Source organism: Tasmannia lanceolata, unplaced genomic scaffold (genome assembly GCF_043159265.1).
Source record: "Tasmannia lanceolata isolate RefF3 unplaced genomic scaffold, GAP_Taslan_0.1 ptg000020l, whole genome shotgun sequence".
Lineage (NCBI taxonomy): Eukaryota > Viridiplantae > Streptophyta > Magnoliopsida > Canellales > Winteraceae > Tasmannia > Tasmannia lanceolata.
The window spans coordinates 7,751,945-7,767,232 of record NW_027518697.1 but is presented as its reverse complement, the minus strand read 5'-3'; the positions used below and the strand labels follow the sequence as shown (position 1 = coordinate 7,767,232).

The 15,288-nt window shown below is 38.4% G+C and overlaps 2 protein-coding genes across 2 annotated transcripts; one reads left to right on the top strand and one right to left on the bottom strand.

Annotated features, from left to right (window-relative positions):
• Nucleotides 1-1,499: 1,499 nt before the first annotated feature.
• On the bottom strand, nucleotides 1,500-9,661 carry LOC143854441 (uncharacterized). Its single transcript, XM_077364424.1, has 3 exons — nucleotides 8,817-9,661; nucleotides 3,030-3,218; nucleotides 1,500-2,817 (listed from the first exon to the last, which is right to left on the bottom strand). The coding sequence occupies exons 1-3, from the start codon at nucleotides 8,994-8,996 to the stop codon at nucleotides 2,425-2,427; spliced, it is 762 nt and encodes a 253-aa protein (XP_077220539.1). The 5' UTR covers nucleotides 8,997-9,661; the 3' UTR covers nucleotides 1,500-2,424.
• Nucleotides 9,662-10,380: 719 nt separating this feature from the next.
• LOC143854894 (uncharacterized) lies at nucleotides 10,381-12,694 on the top strand. The gene is given in 5 exon segments (XM_077365025.1): nucleotides 10,381-10,406; nucleotides 11,522-11,812; nucleotides 11,814-11,954; nucleotides 11,956-12,082; nucleotides 12,084-12,694. Coding segments are annotated over 5 exon segments (810 nt in total). The 3' UTR covers nucleotides 12,309-12,694.
• The last annotated feature ends 2,594 nt before the right edge of the window (nucleotides 12,695-15,288 follow it).

Sequence of the window (15,288 nt, the reverse complement as noted above, 5' to 3'; positions counted from 1 at the left end):
ACTGCCTGGTTAAGGCCCCCACCCTAATGCATGGGCCTGGTTAGAGATAGTGGGCCCGATATAAATTGTAGGCCCCATCTCAAAAAAAAAAAAAGGGTGTAAACCGGTGGCACCATCCTACCAATAACATGAGATTTAAAATCGTGGGCCCCACCCTAATGCATGGGTTTGGATGGAGATGGTAGGGCCGCCACATCAAAACGTGTACGTGCTGTGCAAAATTGTGGCCCCACATATGGTAGGCATGATTATAAATTATTGGACCCACTCATAATCACATGAGGTTGTAAACTGTAAAATAGTCTGCCCCATCATGTGGTAAGTTGCATAGATTAGCAAATGAGCGAAATAACGTAGGACAGTTACTAGTTAGTATTCAATCCGCCTTCTGTCCTTCTTCTTGGATCTATTCAAGAGCCCTTCTTTAGCCCTCACATAAAGGCATCTATCATTCCTCCTCAAACAAATATTCAAACATCCTGAATTTGATTGGTCCGAGCTGAAAAGACTAACATTGAACCTCCAAACTAAACAACGTAAATTTTTTATAGCTCATCTGATCTTAGGTAAAGCAGGGACTTAATCAGGGGAGATGAGAATTCCAAAAATTCTTTATGGAATCCACGGATCCAACTGAATGAGACCCAACCAAGTTAAGATTCAAATTGATCACACATAATACATGCATAGGTTGATCTCATCTGAATTGGGTCTGTTGAAAGATCTACAAGTCGGATTGCCCGGAAATTTCCTGTTTGAAAGAAATGAGGGGTGCAAACATGCACCATTGATGTCCATAACATTAGCAGTGCCTGAGTTGCCCATAACAGGCAATTTTAAAAGGTGTTTGTCTTCATTCTATACTTTCTTACGTAGTTTGTAGGAGCTGTTGCAAACAACCAACATCCAATAAAAAAGCACTTCAGAAAATTGAGAGTGCCATTCTCAAAACAAGGGTGCGTACATATCATTTTCCAATATGAGTTACATAATTACATATATAATTATATCATAATCACATATCCAAGGAGGCTACTCCATTTATTTTTCCCTGTTCCTCTTCCCTCCTCAAACAAAAACCCCACTGCAGTGGCATTCATTAAGAATAGACACGAGTATGACAACTTCATCTCCAAAGGTTTGTCTTTAGATTTTTTCAAATGGTGCTCTAAATATCAGAACATGAACATAGATAAAGGGCAAAACAGCGAACTGGTTAAAATAATCAGACTTGGGTTAGAACTCACCCAAGAAAAACCGAGTGAATTCTGGCGACTCACTCAACAAGCTTTCTTTATTTTCAAAAACAAGGAGAATAAATAATCAACCAGTAAAAATGCAACTCATCAAATTGAAGAGAATTTTCTTTCAAATTTCCAGTTATGTGAAAGTTGACAAAAGAAGCTCCCTCAGATGTTTGACAGGAGAATCAGCTCAATAAGTATTCTAGTAAATAGATGTTAATAAAAGAATATAAATATATCATACTAGAGCTAATCTAACCAACCTTAATATTACAATAATTTTCATAACAATATCATAAAACAAAATGTAGACAATGACTTGACAAATCCAACCATGACCCTACAATTTGGGGACATCATGGTTATCATTTTAGAAACAAAGGCATGTAATTCCTAGTTCAGGAATGTAGATACAAGATACCTTACCATTGTAACCATATCTTCTTTTTTTTCTTTCTTTGAAATAAAAGAAATATAAAATCAACCTTGCGGAAGATACCTGAACATGTGAATCTTCGAATCATACATGGTCCCAGTCAATGGACATATACAGCAACCAGGACGCTACAATTCCTCTATTTGCCCTGTTCGTACCTCAACTTTCACATGAATGGAGGCTTCTATCCATCTAGATTACTTTCAAAGCAATCACTCCAGCCCAACGGAAGAACCACCGTAACACGCAAGAAAGTTCTACGAAGATCCAAGTTGCATGGAATCAAACTTTTAGCCTTTAACACAACCACCTAGACATGCCAAGTCAGCTGAAGTTTGACTCAGATCAGGATGCAGCTGAGTCAAGCCTCTTGTTCTCATTTTTAAGTATGAATTTTGGCCATTTAGCAGAGCTTTTCAGTGATGGTGGTGGTGAACAACAAAACGGAAGATTATGAAGCCTTTCCAAAAATGAGGATTCATTCTTCAAGAGAGATCTCAACTTCTACTAGTATAGTTTCTGCATTATGGGAGCTTTTCTATCTAGAATAATCACGACAATGATGGCAACAGATCTTTCTCCTACTCATCAAAGTCATAAGCTTTTGGTAGGAGTCAGTTTGGGAGTCGTACCAATCTTTTCTGTGGACAGTTATGATTCGCACCCCATGAATCAGGAGACCATCATAAAGGCAATGAAATTATCAGCCTTCTATTCATCTACAACTTACTGTTGACAAGACCTTCACTTCACAGGTCGTACTCCGACAGTTTTAACACGGAACCGATACTGAGGTTGTGAATCTTCTTCTTCTTCTTCCTCTTCGCTTGAATCATCTTCAACTCCATCCCACCGTGAGTAATCCAGCCTGGTGTGACCCTTTGGCTTTGGGATTGCTTCCCATCCTTTGGAATGTAAATCAGATGAATCTTTGAAGACTTGAGCCTGAGTGGTGGGGACTTTGGAATTAGTCATTGGAGGCTCAGTTTTGCGAGCCTGAGTGGTGGGAACTTCAGGATTAGTACTCGGAGGCTCAGTTTTGTGATCCTCATCTGCTTTTGAAACCACTGCCTCTTCTTCTTCAAGCTCAGATGCCAGTGCTTCTTCTTCTTCCGACTCAATTATGGGAGCAAGTGACTTCACAAGTAAAAAGAATCCTTTAATTAGACAGGCAGCCGACTTAATTCACAATTGAATCACCGATTGCTGTTTCAATTTTCAATTGCCAAAGCCAATTAATCAAGAATGGGCAATACTATTTGAAGCATCAATCTCTGTGACACACGAATCCATCCAAATTGGACATTTAGGGTATCAATCCTGGAGAATAAAGCACGTGAGAAGCGTACCAATTGTGTCCTGAGTCGTGCTTGTAGGTTCTGATACACATCAGATGAAGGGTTCAGCTCAATAAGCCTGTTGACATCAAATAGTGCAGACTGGTACTCCTTAAGGGTGACCAATGTTTGTGCACGCAACATCAAGGCTCCAGTGTGCTTACTATCCAGCTCAAGCACCGATGTACATTCCTCTGCTGCCTAAGATGTTGGCAGGCTCGTCAGTTAAATGCACCAAAAATGTGTAAAGCCAAACCAAGCACTGAAAAAAGAAAACATGGATCATGATTTTATGTTTCCTGGTGCTATGCTGTAAAGTTCCAGTTTGCACATTTTAAGGCCTTCTCTACGTTTGGATGAGATAGTGTTTAGGATTCAAGAAAACATGTGCCCATTCGCATCATCCGAAACAGCTAAAACCAAAGTCTCTCTATGTTACCTGGATAAAAATACAGGTATCTATTATGGCGAGGATTGGATAAAGCTACGGCGAGGATTCAATGTCCATATTAAACAAGTCTACTCATCAATCATCATACACCACCCAATGTCACGCTGAAGCTTTTAATAAAATGCTTTGTAAATTTCCTAGAAAGATGGTCTCAAAAAATAAGAGACTGACGTTAAAAGGCTTCTAAAACCCCCGTTGTACAGACACCACATCATACACCAGCTCAATCTACATTTTATGCCTTGGAATGTTGTGAGGAAGTTATTTTGCATCTTGGTGTAGAGGCACCATTTTTTAGAATAGCAATTCAAAATTCCTACATAAGAGGAAAACCGAAAATGTGAAGAGGCCACAAGGGCTTAAAACCTTGAATGAATGATGGCTTGAAGCACCGGGGAAGTTGGAAACTTACCAAGTGAGGGTGTCCATGGTTTTTCAACATGAAGGTTAAAAGGCATTCCTTAAAAAACGGTAACTTAGTTCTTGCAGTCGAAAGACTAATGGTAATTTCATGACAATCAGGTGGGTTATCTGAAGAAAGGAGTGAGAGAAATTTGTGGTTAAAAAAGTATATAAAAATGGCACCTATCAATTAATTATCATCAAGGATGATTGAATGATTCCCACATAACTGGCATCTCCTAAAATTATGTTATGCTTAAGAACAGTATCATTTTCATTCAAAGAACAAAAAAAGAAGAAGCAGTAGCACCATTCGAAAAAAAAGAAGCAGTAGCATTACTCCATAGCCGCACCAGTATAAATTGCAGGGTACTTTACTCCTAACTGCATGAAAATAAACAGTGTGGTTGTCTACAGACTACATGGCTATGTTATTACAAATTACTGACATGATTTTATAAGTTGTATTTGTATACATTAACGAATGCAAATGCCTGTTCCTTACAATAGAATCTATATTGATAATTCATGTGCAAGGCGATTCTTTAGCTTATGTCATTATGTTCCACAATTATTGAACCAAACAAACCATAGCTAAGACAAGATGGGCAAGATAGCTCCATTGGGAAGTGGAACACTAAGGGTTCTTTCTCGGTAAGATCTAATGCAGGGGCACCAGTTTAGTCGAGGCGTTGATGAAGTAATATTTTTATGTTTTCATTTATTTATTTTGGTTTGTCTTTAGTTGATTTAAGAGTGGGGGGCCACAAAATTAAGTCATTACTTAGTATGGGTAGTTGAATCTTTATTTTATTTTCACTTAATTTAATGTGTGGCAGTGATTAGACTATTTGGATGAGTGGGATTGTTATTAGAGTTTTCTTGAGTATAAAGGGGGAGTTACGAGTGGCAAATACTTCATTATTGACAAGTTGGTGAAATTGTGAGGGTGATTTTCGGTCCAATATCTGGTTGTACAGACCAGATGAACACCCCTTGGTTTCTCTCGCTTCCGACTCTCTTCTTCATGTTATTTTCTTCTTCTCTAATCTCTTAAAACAAGATTATTCAATATCTGGCCCTTGTTTTTGCTATATCAAGATACTTTTACTGCAACTTGGGGGTTGGTGAGATGCGCACACTTCTTACAACTCGTGATCTATCCAATCTCCTCATATTATTGCCTTCTGTTAGAACACATGTCTTGACAATATCCTAATTGTGGATCAACTTATTCATAGTAAACAATTTATCATTAACCGTTGTGTGATGTGTCGTGCCATGAAAGAATCAGCTCATCACATTCCCATTCATTGTTAGTTTTCTTCCAAGCTATAGTGCCCAATTTGGTCCCTTTTTGGTTTGGCCATGGAGGTAGAAGCATTAGGTTTTATAGACATTGTGCCTCTCTACCTGGAAGGTAAGAGAGGATCTTCAAAGGAAAGTCCAAGAGCACTGGATTTCAAAAATGAAATAGATTTTACAACACCTATAGAAGGTCTCATTAATAAAAGAGTACTATTTTGTAAGGAACCGACATGTATTTAGAAAATTCCCCCGTGCACTGGTTAACAACTAGAAATATTAGGGGAAAAATGATTTTTCTCACCGAGTATGGATTTTATTCATATTTGAGTGTAATTGAATTTTTAAGCCTTTTAAAATTGGCAAAATAGATAATTTGACCCAACCCCTAAAAATGAATTTCGTACACGAACTGAAAATTTCACTATTTATTCTTTTGGAATTTAGAATCTGGGAGTGTTTTTAGTGAATTCTAATGGGGGACATTCCCTTATTTACATGTAAAATCTGAACTGACACTTAAAAGGTTTTCATGTAAATTAGTTTTGTTGCAGAAATTAACCTTAAACCAACTTACCACCGACCAACCTCCCATCGATTTATAACCCTTTCTCGACTCATCTGTTTCTCTCACAAACCGAACCATCTTATTATCAAACCAGTTTTAATTTAACCTTAAGATAAAGACTACAATGAAGAAAGTATCGTCACTATCAAAATATGGAAGTACTGGTATTAGTCCATTTTATAAAGACTAAGATATAGGGATTACGGGTTAGGTTTTCTTTCCTGTCGTTTTACCTACTGACGAAGAGAAAACGAGTTTCTGGTCGAATAAGTAGAAGAAAGAGTTACTACCTTGCTGTTTTTTCGCAACGATTATATGATCTCGACAGCAGCCCATGATATGCTCATGTTGGTGGGAGATCTGATGAATCATAAAAATGAGAAGAAAATGTAGACTGAGAAGAACAATCGATTGATACTAGGCACTGACTTTGTAGATATCATTTTCGACATTTCTTTTGATTTTTTATTTACAACTGTTTTTAGTTTTTTTTAAGAAAAATCAATAGTATGATGATCATGAGCGTTGTAAAGCGAAAAATTTTATCGTGTTTCGACTGTTTCGGTGGTCACATCACATGTACATTCAACCAGCTATGTACTAAAACGATTCCATTAGAGTTACGTGTGAGTGCAAGCGGAAACTGAAACATTTTGATAGAAGCTTGAATCCATGTATACGTGTGTGCGTGAGCACACATGTGGGTGTGTTTGTGGATTTGGCTCTAATGGTTTATATGTAAGGTTTATCTTGAAAAGTCTTCTTTTTTTCCACAATAACTATATAAATGATCTACAATATTCACGCCTTTAAATTTGAACACATACGAGTTTCAGTTGCGCCACTCCTTGTCCTTACCAAACCAAAGAAAAGGTGTATCACTCAATCTTTGATCATGATGTATGGCGGATCCCAGCCAAAGAGTATGGGTAACACTTAACCAAGGCTAGATAGGTTTATTTCCTTTCTTTCAAGCGTGTAGATAGGTTGGTGTATGTGTACGTGAGTATATGTTTTAATTGGGTGAGGGAGAGAAAAAAGAAATCATAAGATAGAGGGGTTGGTCGAATAAAGTATGGTAGGGTCTGAAATAAATGAAAAAATGGGCTGCCATATAGACAAGCAAGTGGGTTGCCACATCGCCAAGGGGGAAAGCTGTCCCATAACTAATTCCCTTGCTACGTCAGCCATTTACGGCTGGCCCACAGCTAGCAATAACTAGCCTTTTCTAGAGACGTCTTACCATGCTTAAAAATAGGCATTGGTAGGGTGTAAATTTTAGTTTTGACAGAGATTTTAGAGTTGTGAGAGAGTCTTGGTTCCTTTTGTGACGAGCCTTGGGCTCAAGGAGGACTCACCTCCATGGAAGGTGAATGGGAAGAGAATTTCAGAGTATGATTCTCCATCTTTCTCTCCGTTTTTTTTTTTTTGAATGGTATCATCTTTGTTTCCTTTAGACATTTGAATAAAAGTCATTCTTGTTCTTGGGTTCAATCCTTGAATTCCTGTCATGAATCTCTCCTAACTTAATGTTCTTGCTGTGATTTTTCTCTCTTTTGAATCCACCCTTGTTTCTGCCCAAGATCTACGCTATTACTTTCTTTGATAGCTTGAATTCAAGAAAGATCTGAGTTTTAAAATTCAGATCTTGAATTAGATTGCAGGATCTCATTGAACATGACTGCACATTTCACTTTGCTGAACCTGATGCCATGTGCTTCAGCCTATTGCTCTTTCTCTGTTCTTGCTACAACTTCCATTCGATTTGTCATAAAGTGATCATCTGAAATCTCATTACATATAGATCTATTAACGAACTGACTTGATCTGGTCGAGATTAGAAGAACTAAGCCTTGAAGTTTCAGGTACTTTCATTGAAAGCTTGAAAACAACTTAGTCTTGGTTTCCTCTTGCTCTTCCAACTGCCATTGATCTGTTCCTATCCTTTTGAGATCCATCACTCCCTGAGATAATAACCCATATAGATCTGCAAGTTCTACCAAAGGCTAGCACAGATCTGCGATTCTTCTCAAGAACAAACACTTCTAATTCCAGGTTACCAATTACTACAATCCTGCAGACAGTATAGATTGTTTCTCATTGCTCTTCCACGTTCTTTCTTAGCTGAGAGTTCTCCTCACCAGGATCCACGGTTTCCTGTGTTGTATCCACTTTAGATCTATATGACCTAAGGAAAACTCTGCAGAGGATTGTTCGTATTACATAGATCAGAGATTTAAATCTTCAGATTGCATTCAAAAATCTGCATACAAGGCTACACTCACGAACTGAAGTGAGATCTCTCCACCAAATCCTCAAGTCCTCAAACTGAGAAATTAAATCTAGTAGAGAGTTCTTCTATGTTTCGGATAGAATTTGTTCCCATCTTTCATATTAAGCCTCATTCCTTCTCATGAACCTTGTCGTTCTAATTCTTATTTGGCTTCACTCATAAAGAGCTAACATAAGTCATCCTGGATCTGAACAAGTGTTTTAAGATTGGATCAGCTCTACACCACACCTCCCCCATAAACAAATCCACCTCTATCCTTAGCATTTTATATTAATTTACTATAGTATCAAAACAAGAAACATCTTTTCTATAAAATAATCAGTAAGAGGATGGGTAAACTAACCAGTGAAACCCAGTCCAATGACAGAAATAACAAACATGTTTGAACGACCGAAGTGAGCCCTAACAAAAACAAGTTTATGCTTCTTCTTCTTTTTTTTTGTAACTGCACTCTAACTTCCCTTATGCAAAACAAACTTTACACAAACCTTCCAGCTCTCCACGGTGTTGCATGTTGCCACCCACTACTTTAAAAAAGAAATGCCTATATTGGTATCATCATTAGTTTTGTAAAAAATTCAGGGTCAAAGTCTTCTAACAGTGAACTAAAGCAAAAAGGACATTATAAGTGGTTTCTTTTCTTTCTTGATATTTCAAGGTTTATGCTTAAGGTTGCGAAACAGCCAACAGCAGAAAGTCAAAACAAATTAATTGCCATAGTCATAGAAGGAACACAAATAAATAAAGATTAAATGGCCCAAAACTAAATCGAATCCGCACCTTCTTGAAATCGTGCAATTTCAAATAGCACGCGGCACGATTACTATGCAGAGCAATCCTCTGCCCCTTCGTCTTTGCCATCGCAAGCGCGTCTGTGTAAAACCCTAGGGCTTCCGCGTGCCGTCCATCCCTGTACATCTGATGCGCTCTTTCAATCTTGTTAATCGACACTGCAGCCATTATCTATTCCCTCCTAATTCAATAAAAACCTAAAATCAATCTCGCCAATTAAATGCGGAAAGGAGAAAAGATTGGAAGAATGATCTCAATCATAAACTAAAATTGATCTCTCCGGTTAAATCCGGAAAGGAGAAACGATTTGACAAAGAAAAGAACAAAAGAACAAACGATTTGACAAAGAAAAGAACAAAAGAACAAACGATTTGACAAAGAAAAGAACAAAAGAACAAACGATTTGACAAAGAAAAGAACAAAAGAGCTGCGAAAGACTCGATAATCTGCGAAGAAATTTCAAAGAACATGAAATTTTGATGCTGAGATCGAGATGGATAACCTAACCCTAAATCGGACCTCGATCTATGAAATTTGATTGGAAAAACAATCGAGAGATTATAAATTCTCCTAAAAGTAAGAGGGAGAGATTAATAAGAAAATCAAAGAAGAATCGAAAGAAGATGAAATCGATAAACCCTAGAAAATTGGAGTTTTTTTTCTTCTTTTTTAGTTTGCAAGGAAGTGGAGTGAAAGGAGGGAAAAAAAAGAGGCGGAGGTTTTCGTATGAGAGCGGGTTTTGAGGGTCGGGGAATATTTTTTTATAGGAGGTGTGTGGGAACAGCGGCTAAACTCGAGGCAATGATTGTGCTCTGTTTTTACATGAGCAATGATATATTCGCACCCACTGTAGGATGATTCGCACCCTCTGCAAGAATTAACGCTTTTTGATGTGTAAAAGTGGAGTGAATCATCTTACAGGTGTGTGAATTTATAATCTACCTTTACATGTGTTAACTTTCAGGGTGGAGTGAATCATCTTACAGGGGTGTGAATTTATAATATACCTTTACACGTGTTAACTTTCAGGGCACCTTCAGGAAGTTCAAAAATGGAAGAAAGAGGCGATAAAGATCCGGTACGGACGTAAAAGACAAACTTGTGGACCATGTTTGATTTCCCAAGGCCCTGTGGACCTGGCCCCTGGGAAGTAATATATTCATTCGCCCACTATTCTTCCCCGGGGCACCAACTTGAGTGTGTTTTTTACTGTTTTTAGGTGCAACTTGGGCAGGCTCAACCCGAACACGACGGGTTCAACTCTGAAAAAAGTCGGGTTGGGTTGAGTTCGGGTTCGGGTTTGGGTTGAGGGCTTGGGCAACCCGACCTGAGTCAACCCGACATTTTTAATATTTTTATTTTTATTTTTTAAGCTTAAAATGTCGGGTTAGTTCCGGCAGGATAGGTTGAACTCAGGTTGGGTTAGGTTCGGGTTGGCAAAAAAGGGTTCCTCGGGTCCGGTTAGGTTGGAACTTGGGTCGGGTCGGGTTGAGCAAATGGTTGGTCGGGTCGGATTTGGGTTGCCCTCAACCCGACCCGAGGTTTACCAAATATGTCCACTGATTCTGCTTTAGTACAGTATAGGAAGTCCTTGTTTGAGTGAGAGCTTCTAGAATGCCATTCATTTCGCAATAAGAAACTTTTCCACATGGGAGGGGAATGATTTGCACTCCTTTATCTACCATTCCCACCCTCTTTTATTTGTCTTTTTTTCTAAAGAATAATGCTGAAGTGAAGAATGTCCTTGCACAAAAATAAAAAAATAAAAACTACAAAGGTTGCCCCAATGGGAATACCTTCATCAAAGTGCCTTTATAATGTTACATAAAAAAAATTAAAATATAAAACAAAAGGAATAATAAATGCACTTGGTGAGTTGGTCCATGTAGACACCCCATTTTGACCGTGCCCTTCACCTTCCAATTTTATGCAAAACCCCATCAAATGAATGAATTAGGGTCCCAAACTTCACCCTAAGCTAGGTTAGGGTCTCATCTAGGTCCCTGCAAAATTTCGTCAGAATCCGAGTGCGTTTGCCTAGCGATCCAGCCGAGGCGGTGTCATAGTGTAAACCAGAAAGAGGGGTGAATGTATCCTGAGAGGGGGCGAATTTATCCTGGAATTGACGAATCTGGACCTAAAAAGACGAGGATTGCGTGCGCGTTTATCAACATCCGCGCGCTCATCAATTTCGGTTGTGCCAATATCAGTTTTATTTTTCTCTATAAATAATGGATTTAAGCTCATTTGAAAAAAAAAAAGAAGAGAAAATTCGTCTGAGAGAGAGAGAGAAATTTTTCCCCAAATTCTTCTTCTGATCTTCTTCTCCGATCACATCCCTGTGAGATCTGAGATTTGAGAAGAGAGAAAGAGAGAGAGAGAGAAAGAAAGAGGAAGGGTTTTCTGTTGGATCATCTTCTCCGGCCTAGCACTGGTGAAAATTTCATATCACTCTTGAATTTCATTTAAGTGCAAGGAAGCTAGATTTTCCAGCTTCGGTTCTTGTCCTTCAAATTAGATCCTTGAGTTTGCGAGGAGGTGTCGTCTGCTTCAGATCTAGCGTCAAAACGCTGGAAAAAATCAATTGGTGTGCATGAGCTTTGTGAAGAAAGATCCTGAGGCGTGATTCTAGCTTGAAGTTGGAGCGACGAGGGATGATTACTATGTGGAGAAAGATTTTGCTGTGCTTTTAGTTTGTTGAGAAGCTTGTTAATTGGTAGAACTTTGGAAGATCTAGATATGTTGGAAAAGAGGGTCAAGATGCTATCTGACGCTGGGTTGAGGGTAGAATACTTATCTGCCACGACTTTGCATTTAAAGGAACCTGCACTTGAGGTTGGGAAGGAAGGGGGTGCTGCCTTTGTACCCGACGACTGCCAATTGGATGCCCAACATACTGTTGCATTCCTTGAGAAGGCTAATAGATCTTTTGCTTCGGAAGGCAGATATGCAGAATTCTATCATAACCCAGCAACTTCTTTGTTAAGGTGCCTGGAGTGGTTCTTTGATGCGAAACCTTGTTATGGAATCAGATATTGAATTGGATGTCCCTGTGCAGCCTCGAAAGGGCCACCTTCTTGTGCTAGAAAATTTTAGCCAATTTCGGCTGAACCATGGTCTGATGGAGCTTGGGGAGCAGCCGTCAGTTCACCGGGTTCAATACAAAAACAGAAGATGCCATCGTAAATCGTATATGGGAACGTGCAGGGGAGTTCTTCCCTTCTATAAAAGAGCAGTCTCTTCTGCATTTCAGTAGGGGCAAAAAAAGTTAGAATAGGACTGCGTCCTTATATGCCTGATGGAAAGCCACTCATTGGACCTGTCCCTGGTTTACCAAAACTATTCCTTGCCACTGGACACGAAGGAGGGGGACTCTGCATGGCTCTGGGGACTGCTGAAATGGTTGCTGATATGGTGTTAGGCAACACTGGGAAAGTTGATTGCACACCCTTCTCTATCCAGGGCAGATGTTGCAGGTAATTTGTTACTGCATTATTTCAGACCATGAAAATAAAATACAATCTACAATCTTTAGACCATGGCTGTGAGCATTGATTCAATTAGATAGTGACTAATGGATCAACTTTGAGATCACACAAAAATGCTGGAAGCACACACAAATCTGCACACGAATTGTACTATCAAGCTATGTTTGCCATTTTTGGCATTCTTGAAATAACACCTGGAGTTCAGTTACTCATGTAGCTAAGAACGTGCACGATTGGAGGGAGAAATGAAGTACATATACAGCTATCTATATGCATAGTAGTTTCTGTCATGTTTAATTTGATACTGCGAATGTACATACATCCATTGTATTGCATGTCCTTGATTGGCTCACTAATAATTTGTAGCCCAGAGCATGTTATCTATTTCACAATATTCTGGTTATGGTTTTAGTTCCTGCATGTGTGTAGTCTCAGATGTACATACATGTGTTTGATTGTACGTTGGTTTAACTTTAAGTTACAGGATTCTTGTTGAAGTGTTAAAAAAAAAAAAAAAAAAAAAAAAAAAAAAAAAACTGAACATGCTTGCTGTCCAGCCCATTGTTTTTCTATTTTCGGATTTATAAAGCTTGAAATCACCAAAAACAAACGTCTCAATCTTCTAGATCTCGTCGAGCCGGTCAATTCGACATATGGCGGCTCAAATTTGGCCAAAAGACGAGAGAGTTATGCTCGTTTAAAGTTTAGTCCATAATGATATTTTTGTTCTAAGTGTTTTAGAAATTATCGTGTCGAGTAACTTTTGGGTGGCTTCTGGTCAGAATTGTTTAAAACTATCAACTGGAAAAGTGTTCGTTATAATATTTTCCAAAACTGTCTTATTGAGCAACTTTTTCCATAAAGGCTTTTTGATATGTCAAAAACGACTTGCAAGCTTCAGTTTTTCTGAAAAAACTGTCATTTCTGCAACAACAGCTTGTTGGCCATTTTTAGGCTATTCCAGGTCTGTTTCGTCCGAAGCCATACAAAGAAAAAATGTTCTTCACAAGATTTTCTAATACTTTGTCCTTGAGTGAATTTTTCCAGAAGCGATATTTTAAGTGTCAAAACTGAGCCCGAACGTTCAGTAAAAACACTAATATGTCTTTTAATGGCGATGGATCGGAAGAGACCATTTTTCGGCCACTTCTGGCCAGATCCAAACAAAATGGTCAACTGAGAGAACGTCATTCATGCTGAGATCTACAATTTTGATTAGTAGAGTTTTTGATGGTTTTGATGTTTGAGGGGTCTAAAAGTCAGTGCAAAGTTTCATTTTTCACATTATATGACATAACTGTGACATTTCTTGAAAATCATGGACAATATGAGCTCTATTCAATTTTAATGAGTGTTTGAGATGTTTTGAGCTTGGTAGCAAGTTTTAAATCATATATTGAATCATTCCCATGATTTAGTCGGCATTTTTTACCATTTTTGGTGAAAATTACATGTTGGGTGGAAATTTCACCCTTTCTTTTTTTTTTTAGATTGTTTTGAGCCTATATTGATTCTAATGCTTGTATTGGGATATGATGAGCATGCTACACAGTCACAAATCACATATTGATCAATTTTCATGATTTACTTTATATTTTAGAGCCTTATTTGCGAAAATTGCCTATTGTGTAGAGTGCTTTCAATTTTTTTTTATGCTAAATGAGTGAAACCCGTGCTATATGTCAACCTAGACATCTAAACTTCTAGGATCGCTTCCAAATCATGTCTAGACCTTTCAAATTCCTTGAGTCTCATTTTAGGGGACACACTTTGTCTCATTAGAATGTTTTTCTTTTTGGAGACAAGTCTCATTTAGAGAGTTTTCCTTTTAGAAGGCTTATCTAGCCTCATGTTAGAGCCCTCCTTTTTAGAGCGAGTCTTTGACTCATTTGCCCTCCCTTATAAAGCAATAGAGAGTCTTGGACTCATTGGCTTCCCATTTAGAGTTGGTTATCCTATATGTTAGGAGTTTGCCTCGTAGCCTTTTTGGTTCGTCTGTTAGATAGGAGTTTATCCTTTAAGATGCTTTTACCTGCTGGGGATCTTAGATCTTTTTCATTGTTCTTGGGACGCTAACTGCTTCGCGTGTTGTGGTTCGTCTCTTTGAGACGCTTGTTGTTTGTTCGGGGTTTCCCCTTTTGATTTAGGGCTTTGCCCTAGTTTGTGATTATGCTTGCGTGTTCCCTTGAAGGGTGAAAGCATTTAAGAATCTAAAAGCATTGGAATATTTTAAAATCCAAAAACATCAAAAATTTAAAAATGTAAAAAACATTAAAAACCTTAAATCTTTTGGATTGTTAGGTTTTAATTAGGAGAGTTCGTTTCGAACTACGTTGGCTTGATCCTCTTCCACGAGGTACGTAGTGCAGCTTGGGATTCTTATCCCAGGTCCAGCCAAACCTTTGTAAATAAATCATTCAAACTCTTTAAAAAAGTACAAAAAGATTTCATAAACCTGTTTTCGAAAAATCTTCCTCTAGAGTTAGGACTTTGTCCTAGAAGGAGCGTTTTAGAGTTAGGGGTTTGTCTTTGGTTTTAGTCTTTGATTTGTTGTGTGCTTGTTTGCGTTTGTTTTAGAGTTAAGAGTTTCGTCCTCGGTGTGTTGTTTGATTGTTGTGTGTTTTGTTTGTGTTTGTGTTAGAGCTAGGAGTCTGTTTCGCCTCCGTCCGGTCAGTTGGCGATTCACATCGCTGACTGATGACTAGGTCTAGGATGCGTTAGTGATCCCATTGTTTTCCTTAGGAAATACAGCCTAGTTACACATAGGTTGTAAGAACCACTTGCATTAGCTTAGGGCTAATCTGCATTTAGTCAGGGCATATAGGGTGTCCTAAAATCCACAATTTACTAGAATTTAAATAATCGTACAAGAAACTTTAATAATTGGTCCGATCTTTTAGATTGAGTCTAAGATAGAGGTCTAGGTGTCTTAGGCATCCTAGCTTAGAATAGGTGCGAAGAACTACGTTGCC